The sequence below is a fragment of the Cyphomyrmex costatus genome, unplaced genomic scaffold (assembly GCF_001594065.2).
Source record: "Cyphomyrmex costatus isolate MS0001 unplaced genomic scaffold, Ccosl1.0 scaffold5, whole genome shotgun sequence".
Lineage (NCBI taxonomy): Eukaryota > Metazoa > Arthropoda > Insecta > Hymenoptera > Formicidae > Cyphomyrmex > Cyphomyrmex costatus.
In genome coordinates this window covers 471,378-493,691 of record NW_017279267.1, presented here as the reverse complement: position 1 = coordinate 493,691, position 22,314 = coordinate 471,378, and the positions used below count along the sequence as shown (strand labels likewise).

The 22,314-nt window shown below is 32.5% G+C and overlaps 1 protein-coding gene across 1 annotated transcript; it reads right to left on the bottom strand.

Annotated features, from left to right (window-relative positions):
- Positions 1-18,339: 18,339 nt before the first annotated feature.
- On the bottom strand, positions 18,340-21,798 carry LOC108778433 (UPF0602 protein C4orf47 homolog). The gene is made up of 4 exons (XM_018545608.1): positions 21,598-21,798; positions 21,336-21,523; positions 20,377-20,644; positions 18,340-18,725 (listed from the first exon to the last, which is right to left on the bottom strand). The coding sequence occupies exons 1-4, from the start codon at positions 21,668-21,670 to the stop codon at positions 18,340-18,342; spliced, it is 915 nt and encodes a 304-aa protein (XP_018401110.1). The 5' UTR covers positions 21,671-21,798.
- Between the last annotated feature and the right edge of the window lie 516 nt (positions 21,799-22,314).

The following is a 22,314-nucleotide window of genomic DNA, read 5'->3' as shown; positions in this document are numbered from 1 at the left end:
AATTCAAAATGTATTTTAAAGTTACGGAATTTATTTGAAAACAGAATTTATATGCAATATAAAACCTGCGTATGTAGAAGTCGTAGCGGCTCATGCCCGGCTAAATGTTGCAAAGAGCGATCAATTCTTTTTTTACTAAGGGATAAAAGTAAATCGAGCATTTCACAACGGGGACACTGGTAATGGAAAACGTATTACCGGAGTCGTAAGTTTCGTCAGTAGGGACACGGGTTCCGACATTATAACACGGATGTGCAGGCTGTACTTAACGACGAAACTCTGTGGAAACTGTAATTTTCGTGCGAGGGAACGAAAAAGTAGTCGATGCTGTGCACGGTAAGGCCGTGGCGCGGAACGCGTGTAAAATACGATCATGGTGAAAAAAAAAAATTTAAACAAATGGGATGCCTAAACGTGCAAAGTTACGCGTGAAACTATTTTCCCATGTATACCTCGGGCTTTTACGAGACAAGCGCGATGCGATGTTCGTCAAAATCATTGAGCATTATCGATAAATGCAAATGTGCAAATATATTGCTTGTTGCATACATATCTCTCGTATTATAAAAACGAAAACTAGAAAAGATATTTTCTACAAAATTTTTACTACAATAAATTAAAATATTTATATAGTATAATAAAAAGTATTCAATTATTTTTGTAATTTTAATTAAATTGATATTCTGCTATAATTCCAATTCTCCGATGGAAGCACTGCCTATTAAATTTACGTATATTTGGAAACGCTGGGCACAATTTAATTAAAATATATACAGCACGTATGGATGCGCTATCATTGGAACTTTATCACAAAATAGAGGCGCACAAGATAATATTATTTCAGTCGCTGGGAAAATGGATGAAAATTATATAAAAAGAGATAACTTGAAGATATATCTTGTAAACGTGTTTATAACGGAGGTCTCAATATCCGCGAAAAGTCTACCAGCGTGAATAATGATGAGATTAAGTTTCTCTCGATTCTTTAAACTTTTTCTTTTCTCCGTTACTCAACATTGACATCCACTTCTTTTTTCTCATCATTTTATAAACTATATCAATTTCCACTAATCTCGTACACAGGATTCTTAAAAATCTTTATATATTGAAACGCAATTTGAATTGACGAGAAATGTTTCTTCATATATATATATATACACACACACACACACACGTGACTCGTTTCTACGTATGGTTTCATTATCGCTCTGTTAAATTCATTACGTTTACAGGAAGGTTTGTCGGAGATAGATGTGTAACGCACAGAATACGGGGGCTTTAATTAAATTTGATAATGGAAAAGTTTATTGAGTCGCTGCAAAATTGGTAAGAGGAAGAGGGGAAAAGATACGCTAATTGGCCGACAGTTTTGCGTCCAGCTAGCGAGCAGTGTCATAACAAAAAGATCTACCTATCCGCCCCTTTATGTCTCAAAACGGTGCGAGCACGTTCACGTTTTGCTGCGTGGCAAGCGAGAGGTTTGATTTTAATTAAATCATAATGTAGTTTTGCTGGGTGCATAGCTCTGTACACGATTGTGACTCCAAGAGCCCAGCCTCTCCATCGTGCCTGCGTCTAAAGCGCGCTACGAAAGCACGTCGTTATCTCAGTTTAGTTCCGGCGTGCTGTTTTCGGAGAAGCGCTGAAACAACGAGGCGCATCGCGATAATGACCGAGGTACTCAAGGTACCATTCGCCACATCTAATTCCCTTAATAAACAAATCTTTATTACTCGCCTGTACAATGGAAAAGATACAATTATATTACGCAGTCACGAAATAAAAATAAATTCTGTTTTTGTTCATTAATGTTTGTTCGTTCTCGTCCGGCGTCGCTATCTTATATACGCCCCATAATTCTGTTTCTTTTTACGAAGGAATTTGTCCTATTTTTCCTTAGATAAACGAAGAGCATTTGCAATTAACGTTACTTCTACAATGAAAAATTTCTCTCTGCATAAATACATTTTCTATCCTTTAAAACAAACATAGGAAATTTACAGATTGGCCAATTATTATTTAACTTTCATTATGTTTTTTTCTTTTTTTTTTTTTCAGAAAAGTGTGGTCACTGAATCATGTAATATAATGACAATTACGAAAACAAATATTCACATATGACGGTAGCAGAGATTACGTTTGCGTGAAAATATTTTCATTTCTCATAATGCGGTCAAATGCATAATGTATTTTGAGGTAGTGAATATTAATTAAATTCATGTAGAATATATGAGGATAATATTTCACCATGTTACTGTATTTGAGAAGAAATCTAACGTCATGAAAAATGTTCTACTAATAATTTCTTTATCTTTTGTTATCTATATCTTTTCATTAAAAAAAACTGGAACTAATTTAATTAAATTATATTTAAAAAGAAATAATGATTTTTTTACACCTGCAGAATCTTACGCAATTCTATTTTATCATCGCATTATCATATTATAAAAAATATATTATCATAGTCACATTTCCTGATAAAAAATATATATAAAGTTTTCTTTGATTTCCATCAATATGAAAGGTTTGCAGAATAAACTACCGGAAGATGAAAGTGTATTAGACAACGCGTTTGAATAGAGGAAAATAAGCAGGGAATGGAAGTAACTCGTTACTTGTAACGAAGTTACAGTTACAAGTTACTTTTTTGGTAACTTTACTGGTAACTGCGTTACTTTCTTTTTTTGGTAACTGTAACGGTAACGAGTTACATTTTTTGGGTAACTGTAACGAAATTTACAGTTACTTTTGTCGTTACTTTGCACACGATTGAACACGGTTCGATTGGATACATGCTATTTATAACGCTTATCAATAAGACTTGAAACCCTTTATAGACATTCGGCCGTTATGATTCAGTAATTATTTTACACTTCTATCTTCTATGTAATACATAGGACATACAAATATTTCAGTTTGCTGCATATTTTACAGGTTTTAGAATTACAAAATTGTGTTTAAAAAAAATTAAAAAATAAATTAAATAATAGTAAAATGAGAAGGGCTATGAACCCAAAAGCGAAACAGTTTAAAAGACGATGACAATAAGTGTCGAAACGTCGTTTGTTTTTATCTTTGTTTTGTTCTAATATATATTTATACATTTAATTACATTGTCATCGTCGTTCTTATCAGAAATAAACTGTTTCATTTTTGGCTCGTAACCCTTCTCATTTTACTTTTATTTAATTTATTATTTGAGCCATTCTACATTGTTTTTTTTTTAAATAAAACTATATATTTGTCAGTATTACATATAAAAAAAAATGCAAAAGTACATTTTTAAATTGATTTTAAAAAAGTAACGGAAAAGTAACGAAAAGTTATTTTTCAAGTAACGGTAACTGTAACGAGTTACTTTTAAAAAGCGATAACTGTAACTGTAACTAGTTACATTTTTTACTCGGTAACGAGTAACTGTAACTAGTTACTTTTAAAAAGTAACTTTCCATTCCCTGAAAATAAGTTACCATAAAATATCAACCAATAAATAAAACTGTTATTATATCAAGAAGATATCGCTTTTTTTTTTTTCAAGTGTACAACTTAGTCTTTCTATTGCAAAAACTTTACATATTTTCTTTTATATTTCTGCATGAAGGCACGCACTCTCGGCGTGCGGAAATAGTTTGACAATTGAGATGCAAAAGAAGAGAGTACGAAATACTTTCTTTGTAGGCGAAGTACCGAAGTAGCCAGCAAACTTCTCGAGTTACGAAGACCGAGAAGTATAAACTTCTATATATTAAACTACAAACAAAACTTTGTAACTGTTTCAAAAAGAATACAGATAATAAAAATTAATCAAAATCGGAAATTTTCAAAAATATAATGTAATTGATTCACACATATTATCAGATTACTTCCATTATCGTTTTTATAACCCAATTATATTTAACAAACAGTTACAGCGTTACAATTATGATCCTTTTAATTTTTTAACAATATGTCACTATTGATAGCCGTAAAATTATTTGCCTATATGGTCATATTTCATGGTTATGCCAGAGAGAGATAATTTTTCTGACAATTAAAGGTCTCAAGTAAAGAGAAACAGAGAAAGGAAGAAAGGAGATAATGATAAAGAGGGAACAAATTTAATATTAATGCTGTTAAACGACATAACATAATTAAATACGATTAATGTATGGAATTAATGTGGTTAAGCATGTAAATTAATGCATTATTAAGTGTTAATCTATTGTAGTATTCACTGATTTTAATATTATATCAATAATGAATTATGTTTAAACTGTTGACTCGATGAATCGATGAGTACAGATTAATAACACTCTCATAGAATGAATTGAATTGTTAATCAATATATGCTAGTGATGTACCATGTTCTCACTTAACGCTCTCTGTACAGTGTGTCCCATTTTGAATAATATATTTAAATAAATTTAAAGAGAGAGAGAGAGAGAGAGAGAGAACATATTTTTGGAATAATATTTTAAATACAGATTTGCTGATTTTTTTCTACTTTTTTCATTGTATGTATAAGAGCCTTAAAAAAAGTAAGATTATTGAAAAATAAACATTTTAAAAATTATTTTACAATTTATGGAGATCTCATTGTTTGCATATATAAAATTTAAGCTTGAGGTAGAATATGAAAAATAAAAATACATGACATTTTGCTTCTTGAGAAATCAAACTTAAAATATTATAATTTTTCGAAAAAAATCTATTCGATTTTTTAGTTCTAGACGTTTTTGAAACGAGACTTCTTGTATATATTTTCACAAAACATCGATGGACTCCAACACCTGTTCTATTACCGTTATCAGAATTTCCATTCCGTAGTTATCACACGGTCAATCAATAGCTTTAACTCACTTGGAGGCGAACGCTCAAGAGTACAAACTGTAATTGTTTAAAGACACGGATTTGCCTCGGTTATCATATATGTATAATATAATAGTACGCATGAGTAAACAAAGCAAAATATGTACGGAATTCTCATGTCCTTAGAAACAATTATACTAAAACAGTTACATAAAGTAACATTAAACTTATGAAATCCATTTCTATGATATTGTAATTAATTGAAGTCTATATATAATTGTAATTTTAATATTATTTTTAATATTATTTTTAATATTATTTTATAAATAATATTCTAATATGTTTAAAGTAGATTGTAAATTTACTAAAATTATAAATTTAATTGAATCATATATAAATATTTTAATTTAAGAATAGAGAGAACGCATATAAGTAGTAATATTTTATTTGAAATATTCAAATTTATTAAAACTGTGAATGTGTCAATCAATATTTTTTCTTAATTTAAATCTTTTATTAATACGTGATAAATAAATAATAAGTTGTTGATTAAAATTTATGAATAATATTGTAGTCAAATCAATTTAACAAGAAAAAATAAGAGTGAAATTTTTAAAAAATTATTGTAACTATTTACTTTTTATACATAATAATATTTTACGTCAATTTAATCATTTCAAATTAAAAGGTCATTTATTGACCGCTATTTAGAGAATCGATTTTGAGATAGTTGTATGGCCGGATAAGCGGATCTATGAATGAACGGGATTGGGTCAGTTCTCGAGCGGTATCAGAGCTGCGAATATCGTAGGTAGGGGAACGATGATAGGTAAGCCGACGTAATGCGTCGTCCCATTTAAATCCGGAAATGTAATGAGGTGGGAGGCGAAGGGAAACGACAACTCGATGGCGAATGAGAGGAGGATGGTTGGTGTCGGCCGTGCAACCGATTTGCCCGAGCGATAGTTTGAGTTTGAGCGAAGCACCGGCGTGTTCCTGGCGATGACCCTGCCGGGAAACTACGCGCCGCTCTACCTTGTGAACCCGACAAGGACCACTTATCTCCCGAGGCTAAATCCTAGACCAAGTTTGGTGCCGTAGTCAGGATTGGCCTTCCATGACTACGAACTCGAAGCGAGTCAGCTACTCGCTATTAAGCTGTACTCCATGCAGCCTTGCATCTTTGCAGATCGCCATGACCTCACCGCAAACCGCGAGCTAACTATCCTTCGTAATTGTTTCCATTTATCTCTTTGTATTGTTTATTGTTGAAACTCATGATGCAGCAAATCGGAATTGTGACACAAAAGATTCTTTTTTCTTTCTAATAACGTTTATGTAAACCAAGACTGAAAAGAAGCAATGGAACAACAACCAAAACTGAAAAGTACAGCTAAATATCTTAAAATTTTTCTAAATACAGATCTGAAAATAATTTTGTTGAACCATCATCTATCAAAATAATTATGTAAAATGCTTAAACTGCTGCTAGAATGTCCAAATTTTTTGCTGCATTACTCATTATGCTTGTGACTTTCCTACTTAATTATTTTTAGGCCTACATATCTACATTTTTAGATACTTTAACAAAATCGTTCTTTCCATGAAAGAATACAACAATGGCATCAAAGTTATTTCTTACAATTGCAAGTGCGAATATAAAGAATTACTCTGTAAATAAAATTTTCTTTGCATATGACGTTTACTGAACAAGATTGCCGAGCACCATTTGTCTCCTCGAGCAAAATGAAGGCTGGGGCGGCCTACTAACACAGCAAACTGCGTCGAGCAATGCGGTAGCCGACTACAAGCCATTAAACCGATCTTGCACCTCTACATGTTGCAAAATCTCGTTTATCGACCGTTAACGTATACGTGTCTAAAATTGATTTGATTAATTTGACAAAAGCAAAATCATTTCTTTTTATCATATTTTGGCGGAAGATATTTTTACTCCTTTTATGTAGAAATAAATAAATAAGTACAAAATAGACATATTTTTTATTAATATCTATTCGATGGATAATCTCAAGCCGCTAAATGTTTATATGATTTTTAGCTTCGCGAAGTTTTTCGCAAAAATGTATAAAAATGTTAAAATAGGTTTAATGTAACTTTAAGCATACAACAATTCTAAAATTAACCTTTAATTTTCTAAAGAGATGTATTCTTCAAACAAAGCTGTTTCGTGTATTTTATGCGCGCGCGTGTTTCAGAAACCGATAAATTATTCAATAGATGAAATATGAGCGAATAAGATAAAATTATTCGCTGCCTCGAGAGGTGCAGAGTTAAGCTCGTAAATATACAAAGTCATTTTACGGATAAATACCTATATTGTTTTACATGAATTGCAAATTTTTATACGTGTTTTTATTATACGTTTAATTTATTATTCAATTAATCGATCCTTACGCGCGACATTCTTGAAAAGTTCGTATTTCTTTTAAAAATGAATTCATAAATAAATTTAATTAAATAGAAATTTTTAATGGAAATAAATATACAGTAAAGCCTCGCATATCTATAAACAACTTTTGATCTTTAATTAAAATAAATAGATTAAGAATGCAAACGCAATAACTATACAATCTTAATTTGATGAGAAATTATAAATATTTTATTTATGAAAAGTGTTTTACTCACATTAAGATGCAAGAAAAGTTTGCAAATAGAAAATTTATCCAGTGTTTAATAGCTTTGAAGGATTAATAGCACGGAATGCATAAAAGAATACTTTTCAAAGAACTGCTACAAGAAATTTTTTAAATCGTTTATATTTACATTTTTATATATTAAATGCGATACAATACAGAATCGAAAATAAAAGCATTATACGTTGAAAACAAAGGAAATTACATTAATTCTACTAGTAATTTATATTTATAATTAACAGCATTTCTCTTTCATAAAATACAAAGTAAAATCTTCAAAGTGAATGAAAATGACAAAGCCAATTGTGTTTATCTTTAATAATACCTTGTTACAGTATTAAAAAGAATGTCAATGTTATTTTTTATGGAATTATAGATTACGGAACAATTTGGACATTTAAGTGTGAAAATTAATCATCTAAACAGAATAATAAATGCAGATCAGTTTCAAGCTTCTGTCTCAAGTGTATATTTGCTTATAAAAAATGAGAAATAATAGCTTCTTCAAATTAAAAGGTGCTATTTCATTTCGTGAAAAAATTCCTTTACTGCAAGAAAATATTTCCTTTAAAAATTACAACATTACGTATTTTACGACAAAACTGTATAAAACCATGTGTAAAAAAATAAATGTTTCGTATTTTTCAACGCCGTACTTTCACCAAGCACGAAGTTTTCACGCGTAGGATAAGAAAACAAAACATTTTTGTCAATCTACGTAACTACGAGATATTCGTTGCGTTCTTTTTTCACGATATAACAATAGTTTTAAGTAATTTTTTTAAATATAGAACAATTGATTATTCTTTCACTGACAAAAATTGTGTAGGCATATAATTCAACGAATATAATCCCTGACAGACAACGTTAGTAAGACAGATTTAATCGCTATACCAGCGAATTCCATAAAATTAGATGGATTGCCACAGCTATCAAGCCTTTCGTTATCTTCATACATCCGTGCGTGGATATCGAACATTCATAACTGCGAGCGATAAATGGATATCGGCACACATATCGTCATGCTTGGCCAAGCTGGCCAAGCGGAGATATATCTGCGTGTATATTGAAACGTTCCATGTGGAACAAAGTACGGTAAACTTCGAGTGACTGGATTTTAATTAAATTCATATCGATCGCATTTCAGTCCCCAGTTTACACCTTGGTTATTTTTAATATCTCCACGTTCGAACTGCAATTTTAGAAACAAAAAACCCACTTCAGTTTTCCAAGTGGCATACGGTGCACCAGCGAATACGTTGTGTACCGAAATATGTCAATAGATACATTTGCAAATATCGTGCACAGAACAAAAACCGCATTGGTATATGCTACAATTGATTGACAATATCTATCAGAAAAAATCAGCCGTAAATAGGAATACTATAAAAATGAAAGTACATATTAAAATGATGTCGATGTATGCTTACATCCTTTGACAATTCATGTAGCATGTAATATTCGTAGCCGAGGTAATATCCTGCTAATATCCTGCGAGTTTTTTTTTACACATACAACACTTATTTCTACAATTGCAATTTTCAAAAGTCTATCATAAATGACTTTTCTACAATTTTGTACTAAACATTTGAACGAGTTGCGAATAGCGAAATATATACTGACGAGTGCCAACTACTATACGAAATTCAGTGAATAGGTTCGATTCCAAGGATTAGGAATACAAGGCACACTATATACCTCGAGAATATCTAGTAGCAGAATTGACTACAGGCTTAAACTGCATCATTAGGTACACGTATAGCTAGAAATTCTAATCCTAATGCGATTCTGTAATTCCATTGATGTAATAGGTAATTGCTCTGTCGAAAGTCATGTACTAATCAATAATCGAATCTTGCTTTTCAAATCATTGAAATGTATGCCTGAGATGTATATGTAAAAATATTCATTCAATTTCACGACGAGAATAATTCATAAAATGCGAAAAGAGTAAGCGAAATTATGTATATTCCTGTTCCTAAAACATCGATTTTCAATCTACAAATTTTTTACATGATTATCGGTAAATTATTGTGCAGGGCATAATTGCGCGATAAGGAAAAATGCAAAAGATACAAAGTAGAGAAGGATTTCGCTAAATAATTAAAATCCGGATTTCAATATAATAATTGCTTTACCAAAAATCATGTGCCAGTAATCGAATCTTGCTTTCCGATATTATTGACATGCGAAACTGACGTAAAAAAGTAGGTGTTCATTTAAATTTGCTGTACGAGAGTAAAATACGAAACAAAGAGACGAAATTCTACGTATTTTTGCCCATATAACATCGATTTTCGATCTACAAGTTTTTTAATATAATTATCGGTGAATTATACTAATTTCAAGCATAATTGCTGGGTGAAACAATGCGAAGAATGCAACGTTGAAAAAGATTCTGTTAAATAATTAAAGTCTGAAATTTAGATGTAATAATTACTCTACCAAAAATCACGTATACTCCGATAATCGAATCTTGCTTTCCGACGGTACCGGAATGTAAGACTGATGTAAAGAAGTATTTACTCAAGTTCACAGTTGCTACGAGAGCGTAATCCGCAAAATGCGAGAGGAAGAGGCGAAATTGCGCGTATCTGTCGATAGAGCATCGATTTTCGATCTACAAGTTTTTTTTATATGATCATTGGTAAATTACACTGAGCGTGATTGCGTGGCGAAACAACGCGAAGAGTGCAATGTAGAGAAAGATTCCACTAAGTAATTAAAGTCTGGATTTTCCTCATGGGAAATATAGAAGTATGCAAATAAGTGGATTAGCGGACGAAAATGTGTTTGGTTTATTAACTTCTACAGTTATTATCCGATTGCTTTTACCTCGGATCCCTCATCAATTCATCGCTTGGCGACTGGGATAAACTGTAAACTGTATAGAGATTTCCATAATACGAGCATACCTGGATAGCAGTAAAAATATATATCTTCTAACATGAAATAATCAAAAAGATTATATAAGTACCGCAGATACGATGTAAAAGCTCTAATTTGTCATTAATGCGTATAATGAAGCGATATTCATCTGCACTGCATTAGAAGTAATGATACTTTGTCACTGTCAACTTGGCTGATTAAGAAGATAGAAGGAGACGAGCTGCGCGAATGGGCAGACAAGTCGAGTAAATCTACGATTCGTTTAAGCTGGAAAAGTCTTTTAGACAATTGAATTCATTGTCACGATGAGGGAGAGGGGAGGAACGTCTGCCGGAGGAAATACGCAGGGAAGCTTCTTGCCGCCGTTGATACAAGCAATTAGATGGAATGGTAACTAAAATTGGATCGTTTGTGCGAAATATAATTTACGATTTTGATAAAATGTATAAATAGTTCATCCAAAATGCATTTAAAATTTCTTATTGTACAAACACATTTAATATTTCTTCATTGATAATATTTTTTTTGATAAATATTATCCCATTTAATGTAAAATTAGGTTCAAATAACGCTAAAGTCAGATTCTCTCAGGAACAATTCTACTACATGCTATTTTTAGAAGCGAGAAGAACTAATGCGCGGAAAATCCACAGCTCGTTTCAGCTCGAACGATACCGGAAACTTAATTTCATTCGTCTGACTTGAAGGGGGAATTCAAGAGAGCAGAGTCGAAATGCGGGAAAACTCTAAAAGCTTACGACATTCGTACTATTCGCGGAACATTTTTGCGTGACAGTCCATACCCGTAATTACTTTCCATGTGACACGTCCCTACTACCCTTTCACTGCCATAGATGTTGCTTGATCGATAACGTGTTCGCTAAATTTCTTTATTTTTTTTATGACGTAATGTTTTTACTTCAACACATACATATCGTTGGCTTTTTTAAATAAAATAATTAGTGAACTTCGAGAAGACGAATGTACATGAAATTGTCATTACTTCTGAATTTAATTGCAAACATAATCTTCTAGAAAAATGATACCACAGTAAGCAAAGACAAATTGTTCTCCAGGGTCGTTTTCTTTACCGCAATTGTGTGCGAGATCGTAGAAAATATAAAAATATAAATGTAATATCTTCTTACTTTAATGCAGTCGTTTAATGGTTCTTTCTGTCTCCCATAAAGACAACAGCGGAAACATAATGCACAATCGTTCCGCGCTTTCCATTTCATATTTCCAGGCTTTTAGTTTTTCAATATATAGAACACGTGAAATTACTTCCTTTTACACAATTTCATTTACTGTTTTTATCGGGTATCATCGATACATAAATTTTCTGAGAAAACTGAAAAGCATAATATGATCGCCAACGTTACTAAAAAAGATTTTGTTGGCTTTAAATGATCAAATAGTTTATATGTAACATAAAGTAATTAATCAAAACAAAAGAATTATTTCGTATCGTCGTAGAATTGTCGGAAACATTCATGTTCTAATTTCGATACAATAAAGTTAAATTATGACAAAAAATGTTCTATAAAATTTAAAACATCAAAAGAATAGAGACATATGGGCTAACACCGAATAAAACCCAAATGCAATATTTCCGCATATAGATTGCCATTCCCTCGACAAGGCATCGTGTCACACGTCCAACTCCAATTTAACTCGTTTTTGAATTCAAGTCCGACAGTGACAGTGATTCGTTCATCGATAGAGCGGAAAGGCTGCGCAATAACGTCATCAAGAAATTAATGTATTAATTTATGGCTCTCGTCGATAAAGAACGAGAGATTAAAAAGATATATAAAACAGGGCAGTATAATATGTCATACGCACACATATATGTATATGTATATACAGGATGTTCCAAAAATCATAGTATTACAATATAACCGGGAAATAGATGATTCTTTATATAAAAATAGATTTAAAATAGAGTAAACAATGTTTTCGTATAGATATATTCCGTAATATTTTAATTAATAAAATAAAAATATATTACTGAAACTTATTGCATTTTTTAAACTATACTAAATGTAGCCTAACGTAGAAATAGTAATAAATTGTCAGATTAGGTGAACCAAGCAGATTGTGGCTAGCACGTGTACGCTATTTCTATATATTACATTTAGTGCGATTTGAAATAATGCAATAAGTTTTAATAATATATTTATACTTTATCAATTAAAGTATATATTTATCCGAAAAAATTGTTTATTCATTTTAGATCTACTTTTACATGAGGAATCATTCCTTTCCGGTTATACTCTGATTTTCGGAACATCCTGTATATACATATATTACATATATGTGCTTAGAGAATATTAAACTTAATTTAAACTTATTCTTTTTTCGAAGACACAGTTATTTACGGAAAAATTTTGTTCTATATTTCGACTTACTTTTACGTGAGAAATTACTTCTTTCTCGGTTATATTCCATAACCGAGTATATACAGGATGTTCCAAAAATCATAGTATTACAATATAACCGGGAAATAGATGATTCTTTATATAAAAATAGATTTAAAATAGAGTAAACAATGTTTTCGTATAGATATATTCCGTAATATTTTAATTAATAAAATAAAAATATATTACTGAAACTTATTGCATTTTTTAAACTATACTAAATGTAGCCTAACGTAGAAATAGTAATAAATTGTCAGATTAGGTGAACCAAGCAGATTGTGGCTAGCACGTGTACGCTATTTCTATATATTACATTTAGTGCGATTTGAAATAATGCAATAAGTTTTAATAATATATTTATACTTTATCAATTAAAGTATATATTTATCCGAAAAAATTGTTTATTCATTTTAGATCTACTTTTACATGAGGAATCATTCCTTTCCGGTTATACTCTGATTTTCGGAACATCCTGTATATACATATATTACATATATGTGCTTAGAGAATATTAAACTTAATTTAAACTTATTCTTTTTTCGAAGACACAGTTATTTACGGAAAAATTTTGTTCTATATTTCGACTTACTTTTACGTGAGAAATTACTTCTTTCTCGGTTATATTCCATAACGATTTCCATAACGATTTCCTATATAAATGTGTGATGTGTCTGTGTATAATAAACTTTTTCATACTTTCGTAGGACATCGTTGTATCGGGGGGCTTTGCCATCTAACCCACTTTGACCCGTTCCTGTGACCGCGTGAAAACGCGTTCCAATTTCAGTAACTACGATTTACGACTGACGTGCCCACCGTGACTATCGTCGAAATTTCAAGCAGCCTTGCTCGCAAACTTCCTAATCGGCCACCACAACGGATCGAACCGTCTATGTAAAGAGATCGATGAGCTCACACTTTGTTTTGTAGCGCAAGAATAAGACAGCTGTCTAAACTTTCTTCATAAATTGAGAATACGGCGGTGTTGAAATTTCAGGACGAATGATAGACGCGTCAATAACAGACGAACTCGCGCGTACTAAAATCTAATCGTGCAACGCGTGATCTCGTAATCGCGAAATTTCTTTTCTTTCCACGTATATTCCACGACTATTTCGAGGTAGCCTAAGTAATAAATGTACCCAAGTAATAAACCCCGTGGGGAAAGCCAAACGAGACGCAGGTGCTAAAGACCGTCTTCACGACAAGCTCCACGACAAAAGCGTACCGTATCGGTCTCGCTGGTCGATCGTTCGTCGACGAAACGGTAGTATCCGCTTTCAATGGGTCCCATCAAACGCGCGATAAAACCGCTTCTCACTTAGGCTTTTGACTTCGAAAAGACACGACACCTATTCGACGATACTGAACTCCGGATCCTGCCTGGGTGGATCAGAAGTTCGAAAGTGCAGCAAGGCGTTGTTACATAAACGGCTGAGAGAGAGAGAGAGAGAGAGAGAGAGAGAAGGAGAGAGAGAGACAGAATTGCCCCGATGCTCTCAAGATCAGCGCGCGTTTGAGGAATATGTAGCACGCGGTATTCGATATTCTTTAGACCTACCCAGTGATCCCCATTCAACCTATTCTTACAATGTGTATGCTGGATTTAGCTCGTGGAGATAGATATTCCTAACATTCGTTGAAACGGCCGGCTTTACGGCAGCTTTCGCGTTGAAAGCTTGCTCGCATACGGCTTGTGCCTTCCTCCCTGCTTCCATTCCTAAAGCTTCCCATCTCTTCGGCATCCTCCACCTCGCCCAAACATTCGTGCGCAGGTATGCATTCTATCTCCTTCATTCCGTGCGTGGTCTCCTTTCTTCGTCTCTTTACCAAGCGGACGAAACCGATTCCTTGACCGGCTATCGGCTTTCTTTTTCTCCTTCTATTTTTTTATCCTTCTTTCGTCTTTCCTCTCTTTTTATCCCTCCAGAATCGTCGACCTCTGTCCCTGCTTTTTCCCTTTGTACGATTTTTTACACCTTCTTTTCTTTCTTTTCTTTTTCTTTCTCTCTTTTGCAGTTTATTGCTTCAGCGTCTCTTGGCACCGTGCCGTCTCATCTACCCTTACCAATCAACAAATAGGGACTCAGATATAAGAATAATAGTACGAATTGTAGACTGTCGCGAAAGAATGAGATAAGAATAATATAAGTGTCTGACATTGCTATCTAATTATAAGAATGAAATATCGATTGGCACGATCTAGCGATCCTTTGCTTCTACGATCGTTTGCAAATTGGTCTCTTGCGGACCAATTTATTCGTGTATTAGCATATTGCCATGATAACATTTCCATATGGAATACCTTTTGGGATACACGTGTAGCGAAATTTGTAATCCTGCATATTTTATATTAATGTATGAAAATTTTGTGACCGTTCTTTAGCAAAATCTTGCTGTGGTTTGAGACGGATATCTATTATACGACCGTCGCTTTTTAATTATCGGACATCGAAACATTGAAATCATACGAAGATAAATCACAGGAGCGGCTACAGCCACGTTATTTATAGTGCTATAGTCGATCTCACAGTATATAATTTTTTCCAGTTTATATATGTATATATAAAAATGTAGATACATATATGATGTAGAATTCTATGTAGAAATAAGAATCACGGTGTGCGAATTGTGTGCCATGACTTTTCTCTGTACTAAATCAAATCACGTTTCCCGTTTTTCCTCAGCAGACACCGAGATAAAGATGTCTACCAGGTTTCGTGCGCAGAAAGAAGAGTATTGTTTTAATCTCGTTAACCTTTAAGACCTTGTACATAACCGAACGATGGCGGTATAATTATCCGCTTCCGATAATGATTAAACGAAGCCCCTGAAATGCTGATACGCACATTTTGTTGCAATCTGCAATCTGTGCCTGCTAATTAAAAAGTTATCGAATACTCGACATCTTGTAGTTATCTTTATGAGAAAACAATTATCGCGTATGAGAGCAGAATCAAATGTTTTCTTTAATTCTAATAAACCTCAAAGTAATTTATATATTTAGTATGTAATTCCTCGTAATTAAAAAGTATCATATCGAGATATGCAGTATGCAACGTAAACAGATTTTATTAATTGTATGTGGTGTACTGATATTAGTTGTATTTACTTAATTATATATGATTTTATATGAGTTATATTTGATTAATTACATATATTTGACTTGATATTGATTAATTTATATGCATTTAATAATTATAATATATTTATTACCTTTTATTATCATATTATTATAGATTGGATTCTCTACATTTCGTATAAGTCTCACATATCTTTTCTGATTCAGCTAGTGTCTCTCGTTTCCCAATATTTCTTCTGCTTTTTCGCAAATGCGCGCACATACTAATACATACAATATATACATGTATATACAGGGTATATACTATGGTATATATACAGAGTTTATACTATGTATGTTAAAAGATTTTAAGGGTGATTCTTCACAAATTTAAAACGAAAATTTTGTGACCATATATGTATGTACATAAAACGGCTTACGACACTCTGCGAGTGTCAAAATTGAAAGAAATATTTCGACAATCATTTGAATTATTTTGATAAAACTTTGTATATGTTATCAATTAATAATATATTAAAGTTTCATTAAAATAAGTAAATTAATAATTGAACTCTTTTAACGTCCCTAGTACACACCTTATGTAGTATACCCCCTTCACACACACATACATATATATATATACGCACACATATATCATATACACATATCGATGTACATATCGAGTAGATAGTCGAGCCGTCTTGTACGATGCTCCTTATACGTTTCTACGTAGCCCAGTGAGTATTGGAGAGGCATCGCAATGCCTGGAATGTTTAATACCGGCGCAACGACACGGCACGGAGAAATGGTCGGCTTCAACCGCGGAATAAATCTCGTGGAATCATACCTACCCGCTGCCATTTCTTGTCTGCCACGTGCTCCACGAGAAATTTTTCAAAGGAGGAAACGCTTATTGCATTTCTATACATAGCACTTCGTAACGTGGCGGCGCGCGAAACTTCACGCAAAGAATACACTATATAGTTTAAGATACTAAGTTCATTTACTAGAAAAATTCACCATTCGTTTCGTGTTCCTTGCGGAAGTACACATTGCAAACTATAATCGAAATGTCCTTCATGTATTCCGACGGATGTTTTTATATGAAATATACTTAATAAACTTCACGATAGCGCACGCGATAAGTTTTTTCTATGGCAATTTTTACGCGCTGACGATTTATTAAAATATACTTGTCGCAATTCGAGATGAATCACTATGTGTTTCTTTTTTTAAAATTATATACGATGATTTAGCCAAGTTTTTGCTCGTTTCTCGCAACAAAGATAATTTCACCAATATTGCAGCGACATTGCAACGTTTCAGCAATGTTGCAGTAACATATATTGCAATTGTTGTAGCGATGTTGTACAAACTTCCTGCGCTCTATTTAATTTTTAGATTAATACTTATTTTGTTTGTATCAATATTAGCAGATTATTGTAAAGAGTAGAATTAAAAAGGATGTAATAAGAAGCATTTGTAGATATATTAGGTTCATATATATACCAAATATATATAATGTATTGTATATGTATATATGTATAAAAGTTAATGTATTGACACAACGGATTCTACAAGATAATTAACCGATAATTATAAGGTGAATGTGTATTAAATAAAACCGAGTCTTGTTATGCAAGCTGTGTGTGTGTGTGTGAAGCAATAAAATTTTTCTTTCCACACAAACTTTATCATTTGTAAAAAGGAATGTTTTTTTACTCGTAGCAGGTAAAACAGCCCGCTAATTACGCGCTCCGCGTAGCTCTTGCTTATCCAAATAGAAAATGCATTCTTCGCTTTCTTTCTTTCTTTCAGACTCTTATGCGGTTTATACCTGCTGCTAGCCTGATAATCCTGTCGCGCGGAGTACACGATGCTTATTGGGAACATTTAATTGCGATTGCCGAGAGTGGATTTTGTACGACAATGGCGGTAGAACATTCGTTAGAATTTCATTAGGACCGTAAGACCGAACGCGCCGGGGTGATTCACTTTGAAAGGACTCGACCACCGTCTGAATGTTGTTGTAGCCGTACTTGGCCAATGGCCATTGCTGAAAAGCGATTTGTCGGCCCAACATCGTAGGGAAGCGCGATAGCAGAAGGCGATGGCTTCGCTGGTACGAAATCGCATGCATTGCGGACGCGATAAAATAGAAATGCATTCAGAGCCTTCTGGAAATTCAACGGGATTCAGGATGAAATTAGGATGAAATGTAATTTACCAACTGGAATTTTTAAAGTGGATTTAATGAAGAAATACGCACAGATTCACAGCGTCGTAATGGTTTCATTCGGTTTTTTCTTATTCTTAATTTGTTCATAAGTAATTTACTTAAACGATATTGTACGTACAAATGTAACGTCTGCACATAAAGCGTTACGAATGAAGGACAAAAAAAGAAACATAAAATCTAATTATTTTTAATTAATTTCAGTATGACTGATAATTACAAAAGAATGTTTCTTTCTAATAGTGAATAAAAAAGAAATTCGGGAGTTTCCATGCGATTAGAAAGATTTCCTCAGTGCATAGGATATACTTGTTCCTGATATTCCATATAATTACGAGCGTTGCACGATATTTTCGTTATTTGCTCGATAATACTGTTCGTATGTTTCGAACGTAGAAACGGTCCACCGCTTATAAACTTGGGCTCAGCGGCAGCTTTATCCTTAGCCTTAACATAAGGATCGCCCGTGTACTCTGGAAACTTGCTGAAGCAACCATCGTGACTTCCGCCGGGTTTCTTGGGGAAAGGGACGTAGAATCGCGCTGTACCGAGTGTCTTCCTTGCAATCTCGACCGGATGAACGTAAGTGGACCCTGGTTCCTCATCCTCGTAAGGATTGGGGGGGAAATAATCCAACGGCGCACTAGTCGTCAAGAATCTGCCTTTAGACACCACTTCTGTTGCACCAAAGTGATGATTTACATTTAGAATATATGAATTACACACAAAGAAGAGATCATAAGCGATACTTAGAAAAATGAATATTTTATTAAACATGCATAAACTCAAAAATTTAATACGGACACAGAAATTTAACATGTATATAATTTGCACAGCTGGATTAATTAAAAATCGTCTGTCATCATTTTTGTATACAAGTAAGTGCAAGAGTAAATTAAGAAATCTCCAATTCAGAGAATCTGCAAAAAGCTTTTAACGCGATGGACTTCTAAGATCTAAAAGATTCCTGTAAAAAGAACTTCAAACACACATTTATGATAATAATTGAGATTTTATTTAATAGTTACTATCCAACATTTTTCCGAAGGTATTTTATGTAAAAGTTAAAAATGCGTTTCCCAAAAGCCAACGTAATTCTTCTTTTTATGATATACATAATTATAATTAATTACATACCGCCATATAAAATGAAAGAAGTGTTCTGAAAAAAATCCAATCTACATCTATTCTATTTCCTCATTAATGTTTTCACACTGTAATTGGAGAGAAATTCTCGCAATGCGTTATATACGTACATTTATAAGATAATTGAAAAAAGTTAAAACATATAACAAAGTTTTATAAAATATTTTTTATTAGCAATTTTATTTTGTGCATAAAATGGCAGAAAAATTTTCTATTGTTATTAATATTCACACAATAGTAATATTCATTGCCGTTATTGATATATAAACTACAAGTTACTATCTAAAAAATTATTATTTATTGACATATGAACTATAATTTATCATACAAAAAAATGTTACTCTAATTAAAGGGAGAGGTATGCACATTTAGTTTATATACAATAATTCTTTAAAAAAAAAATTATTTACAAAGCAGTTATAATGTAGAATATGATAATAAGGAACAACAAATGAAACAGAAACGCAATATGTGTATGTAAATTTATATGTATGATTCAATTTTAGTTAAATTTTAATGCTTAATAAAATTTTGATGTGAATTTCTATACATCTCCAGTTTTATAAACTACACACTAATTTAATTTTCGGTTTTAAAACACAATCTTAAATTGAAATTGAGATAATAATACCACAAATTAAATTGACAAACAATAATTACATTGATGCTAATAAGTCTGTTAAAGAACTATAAAGAATTTTTGATAAAAATATGTTATTAAACACAGTTATGTACACATTTTAATGTCAATTACTGTTGAAGTAATTTTCTCAAGTCCGTAAAATACAGTCTGTAAAATTTTACAAAAAAAATTATATATTCCAAAATTCTTTATATTATATACATGAAGTATAAGAGAAAATAAGAAAAGAAATTTGTTCGATATCAATGCAAGTATACGTGAGTTCCGCTTTTGTTTTAGCTCAACGATCGAAATAAACGTTTTAACATAAATTTCTACCATGAATTATGTAAATGAGCAGTAGTTCATTTTGTTTTTGATATAAACAAAAAGTGTAACCTTTTTTAAGATATTTTAAAAACATCTAGTTCCCATCATATCACCTAAAATTCTTTTTATATTATAAATTTCAACAACAATATAATCAATATTTCAAGTTTATCGAAAGTTCTTCAAGAAAGCGGATATTAGGTCGAAAGTATAAACGAAGACGCACTTACTTTTATCAACTACTCTTTCGTACGGCTCGTGAGAGTATGATGGATAAGGATTCAAGCAAATATTCGCGTATCCTGGGCCGCCAAGCGGATTGGGCTTGATCTTCATATTAGGTGGAACTGGCGTCTTTTTTCTCGCTTCTTCTTTCGACAACGGACTAAAGTAAGAAGATTTAGCAAAGCATCCGTACCAGTCTCCGGGCGTCGAGTGCTTCTTCGATAGGGATGTCGGTAGCATGTGACCACCGATCTTTCTCTTCTCGTCTTTTACCTAAAAGGTTTACGTCGTAAAATTATACTGGATGTATATATCAGAACTTCAAAGATATTTTCTCCCTTTTTCTATGGCGTTCTTATTAACATTTCTGCTGATATGTTCTCGGCTGTGTTTAATCAAAAATATAATTTACTTTTTTACTAATAATTAATTTAAAAACTTTTTAAATGCAAAATATTAGCATACTTTTTATTTAATGATTTTGCCTATTAATGAAATATTATTTTCTGTGAATTTTATTTTTTAGAGCTTTTTAATCATATTGACCTATAAATGATATTATCATATAATAAATTTTGAACAGATCAGCAAGATTAAGGCAAAAACCATACCATAAGCAAATTAGATCAGTATAGCAAACTAAAAACTTGATAGACGAGGACATTTTAATAAAGTGTTCTACATATTACTTAATCAATTGAAACTTATTAACTCGATAGTTTTAACTCGAATCAGATCAATGTAATGCTGCGCACATGAAAAAAAAATCATAATTAAACTTTATTAAACGATATTCTCCAAGAAAGAGTATAAATTTCTCTAACAAGGATTTAATTAAATTTTAAATCTCAATCGATACATATTAACGGATCCTTCTAACGAACTTTCTTTAACGTTTCATTTTTAATAAATGATCAAATATTGATTTCCCATAATTTCGCACAATTATAAATATTATACGTACCCGTTGTCTCGCCTCATCGCGCCATGGCTCCGTGAGTGCCTCGCCTTCAAAAATTCGCTCATATTTCTTTTCGAATAATTGAATAGGAGGTCCGCTGAGAATCTGGCGACCTTTGGCAACATTTTCACGAAATTGTGTAGGCTCACGATAAACATCAAAAGGACCCGGTGGTGGATCGCTAAAGAAACCTGAAAAGGCTTTATCTGTGGAAATCCGAGAAATATACGTAGGCAATTTTATTGCTCGGTTTTGTATGCATTACCCACTCGTTCGATATCAAGTTTTCCATGATGGCGGCCAACAAGCGCGATATTTATTGTACGTTTTTTACTCATATTTTATCTTTTATGATAGCTATAACTAATGCATTGTCCTTTTTTTAAATATATAAAGTAACCTAAACTTTATTGTGTCATAATGAAGACAGTTTTATGCGAAACACGCACGCGATGTTCGTTTATCAAAAAAGAAACAACAGGATTTATTGATAAAATAATAATTTCAGCTACGTTTTTCGTACAATTGTATATATTTTTCAAGAAACGTTAATAGCAATTAAATGTACAGTGCCTACTGTGAGAATCACACGCGTCTTGAACACTAAGAGTGAACTTATGAGTAATTGACCTGGTTACCGCCAGTAATGAGACGTTCTTAATGAGTTGACGTTGGTACTAGCGGATATCTACGGTATTCTCGTTGTGGTAACGTTGGAAACATTTCATTACTGCTTGTTTGAAGAGACTGAATACTGAAGGAGTCGCACATTTGCGAGAGAGAAGTGATTATAATTGTGTGTGCAGTCTGATCTTGTTAACGGTAACAGAAAGATTATTGAAATGACGTTTCTGATAAAGACTTGAAGTAAATGCGGGGATTGATAACGATGTAAACTGTATTGAGTTACAATTGAAAGTTCTTATACATGGCATTTATGAATCACTTTTTTGAATTATACATATAGAAAGAACGGGTTTTT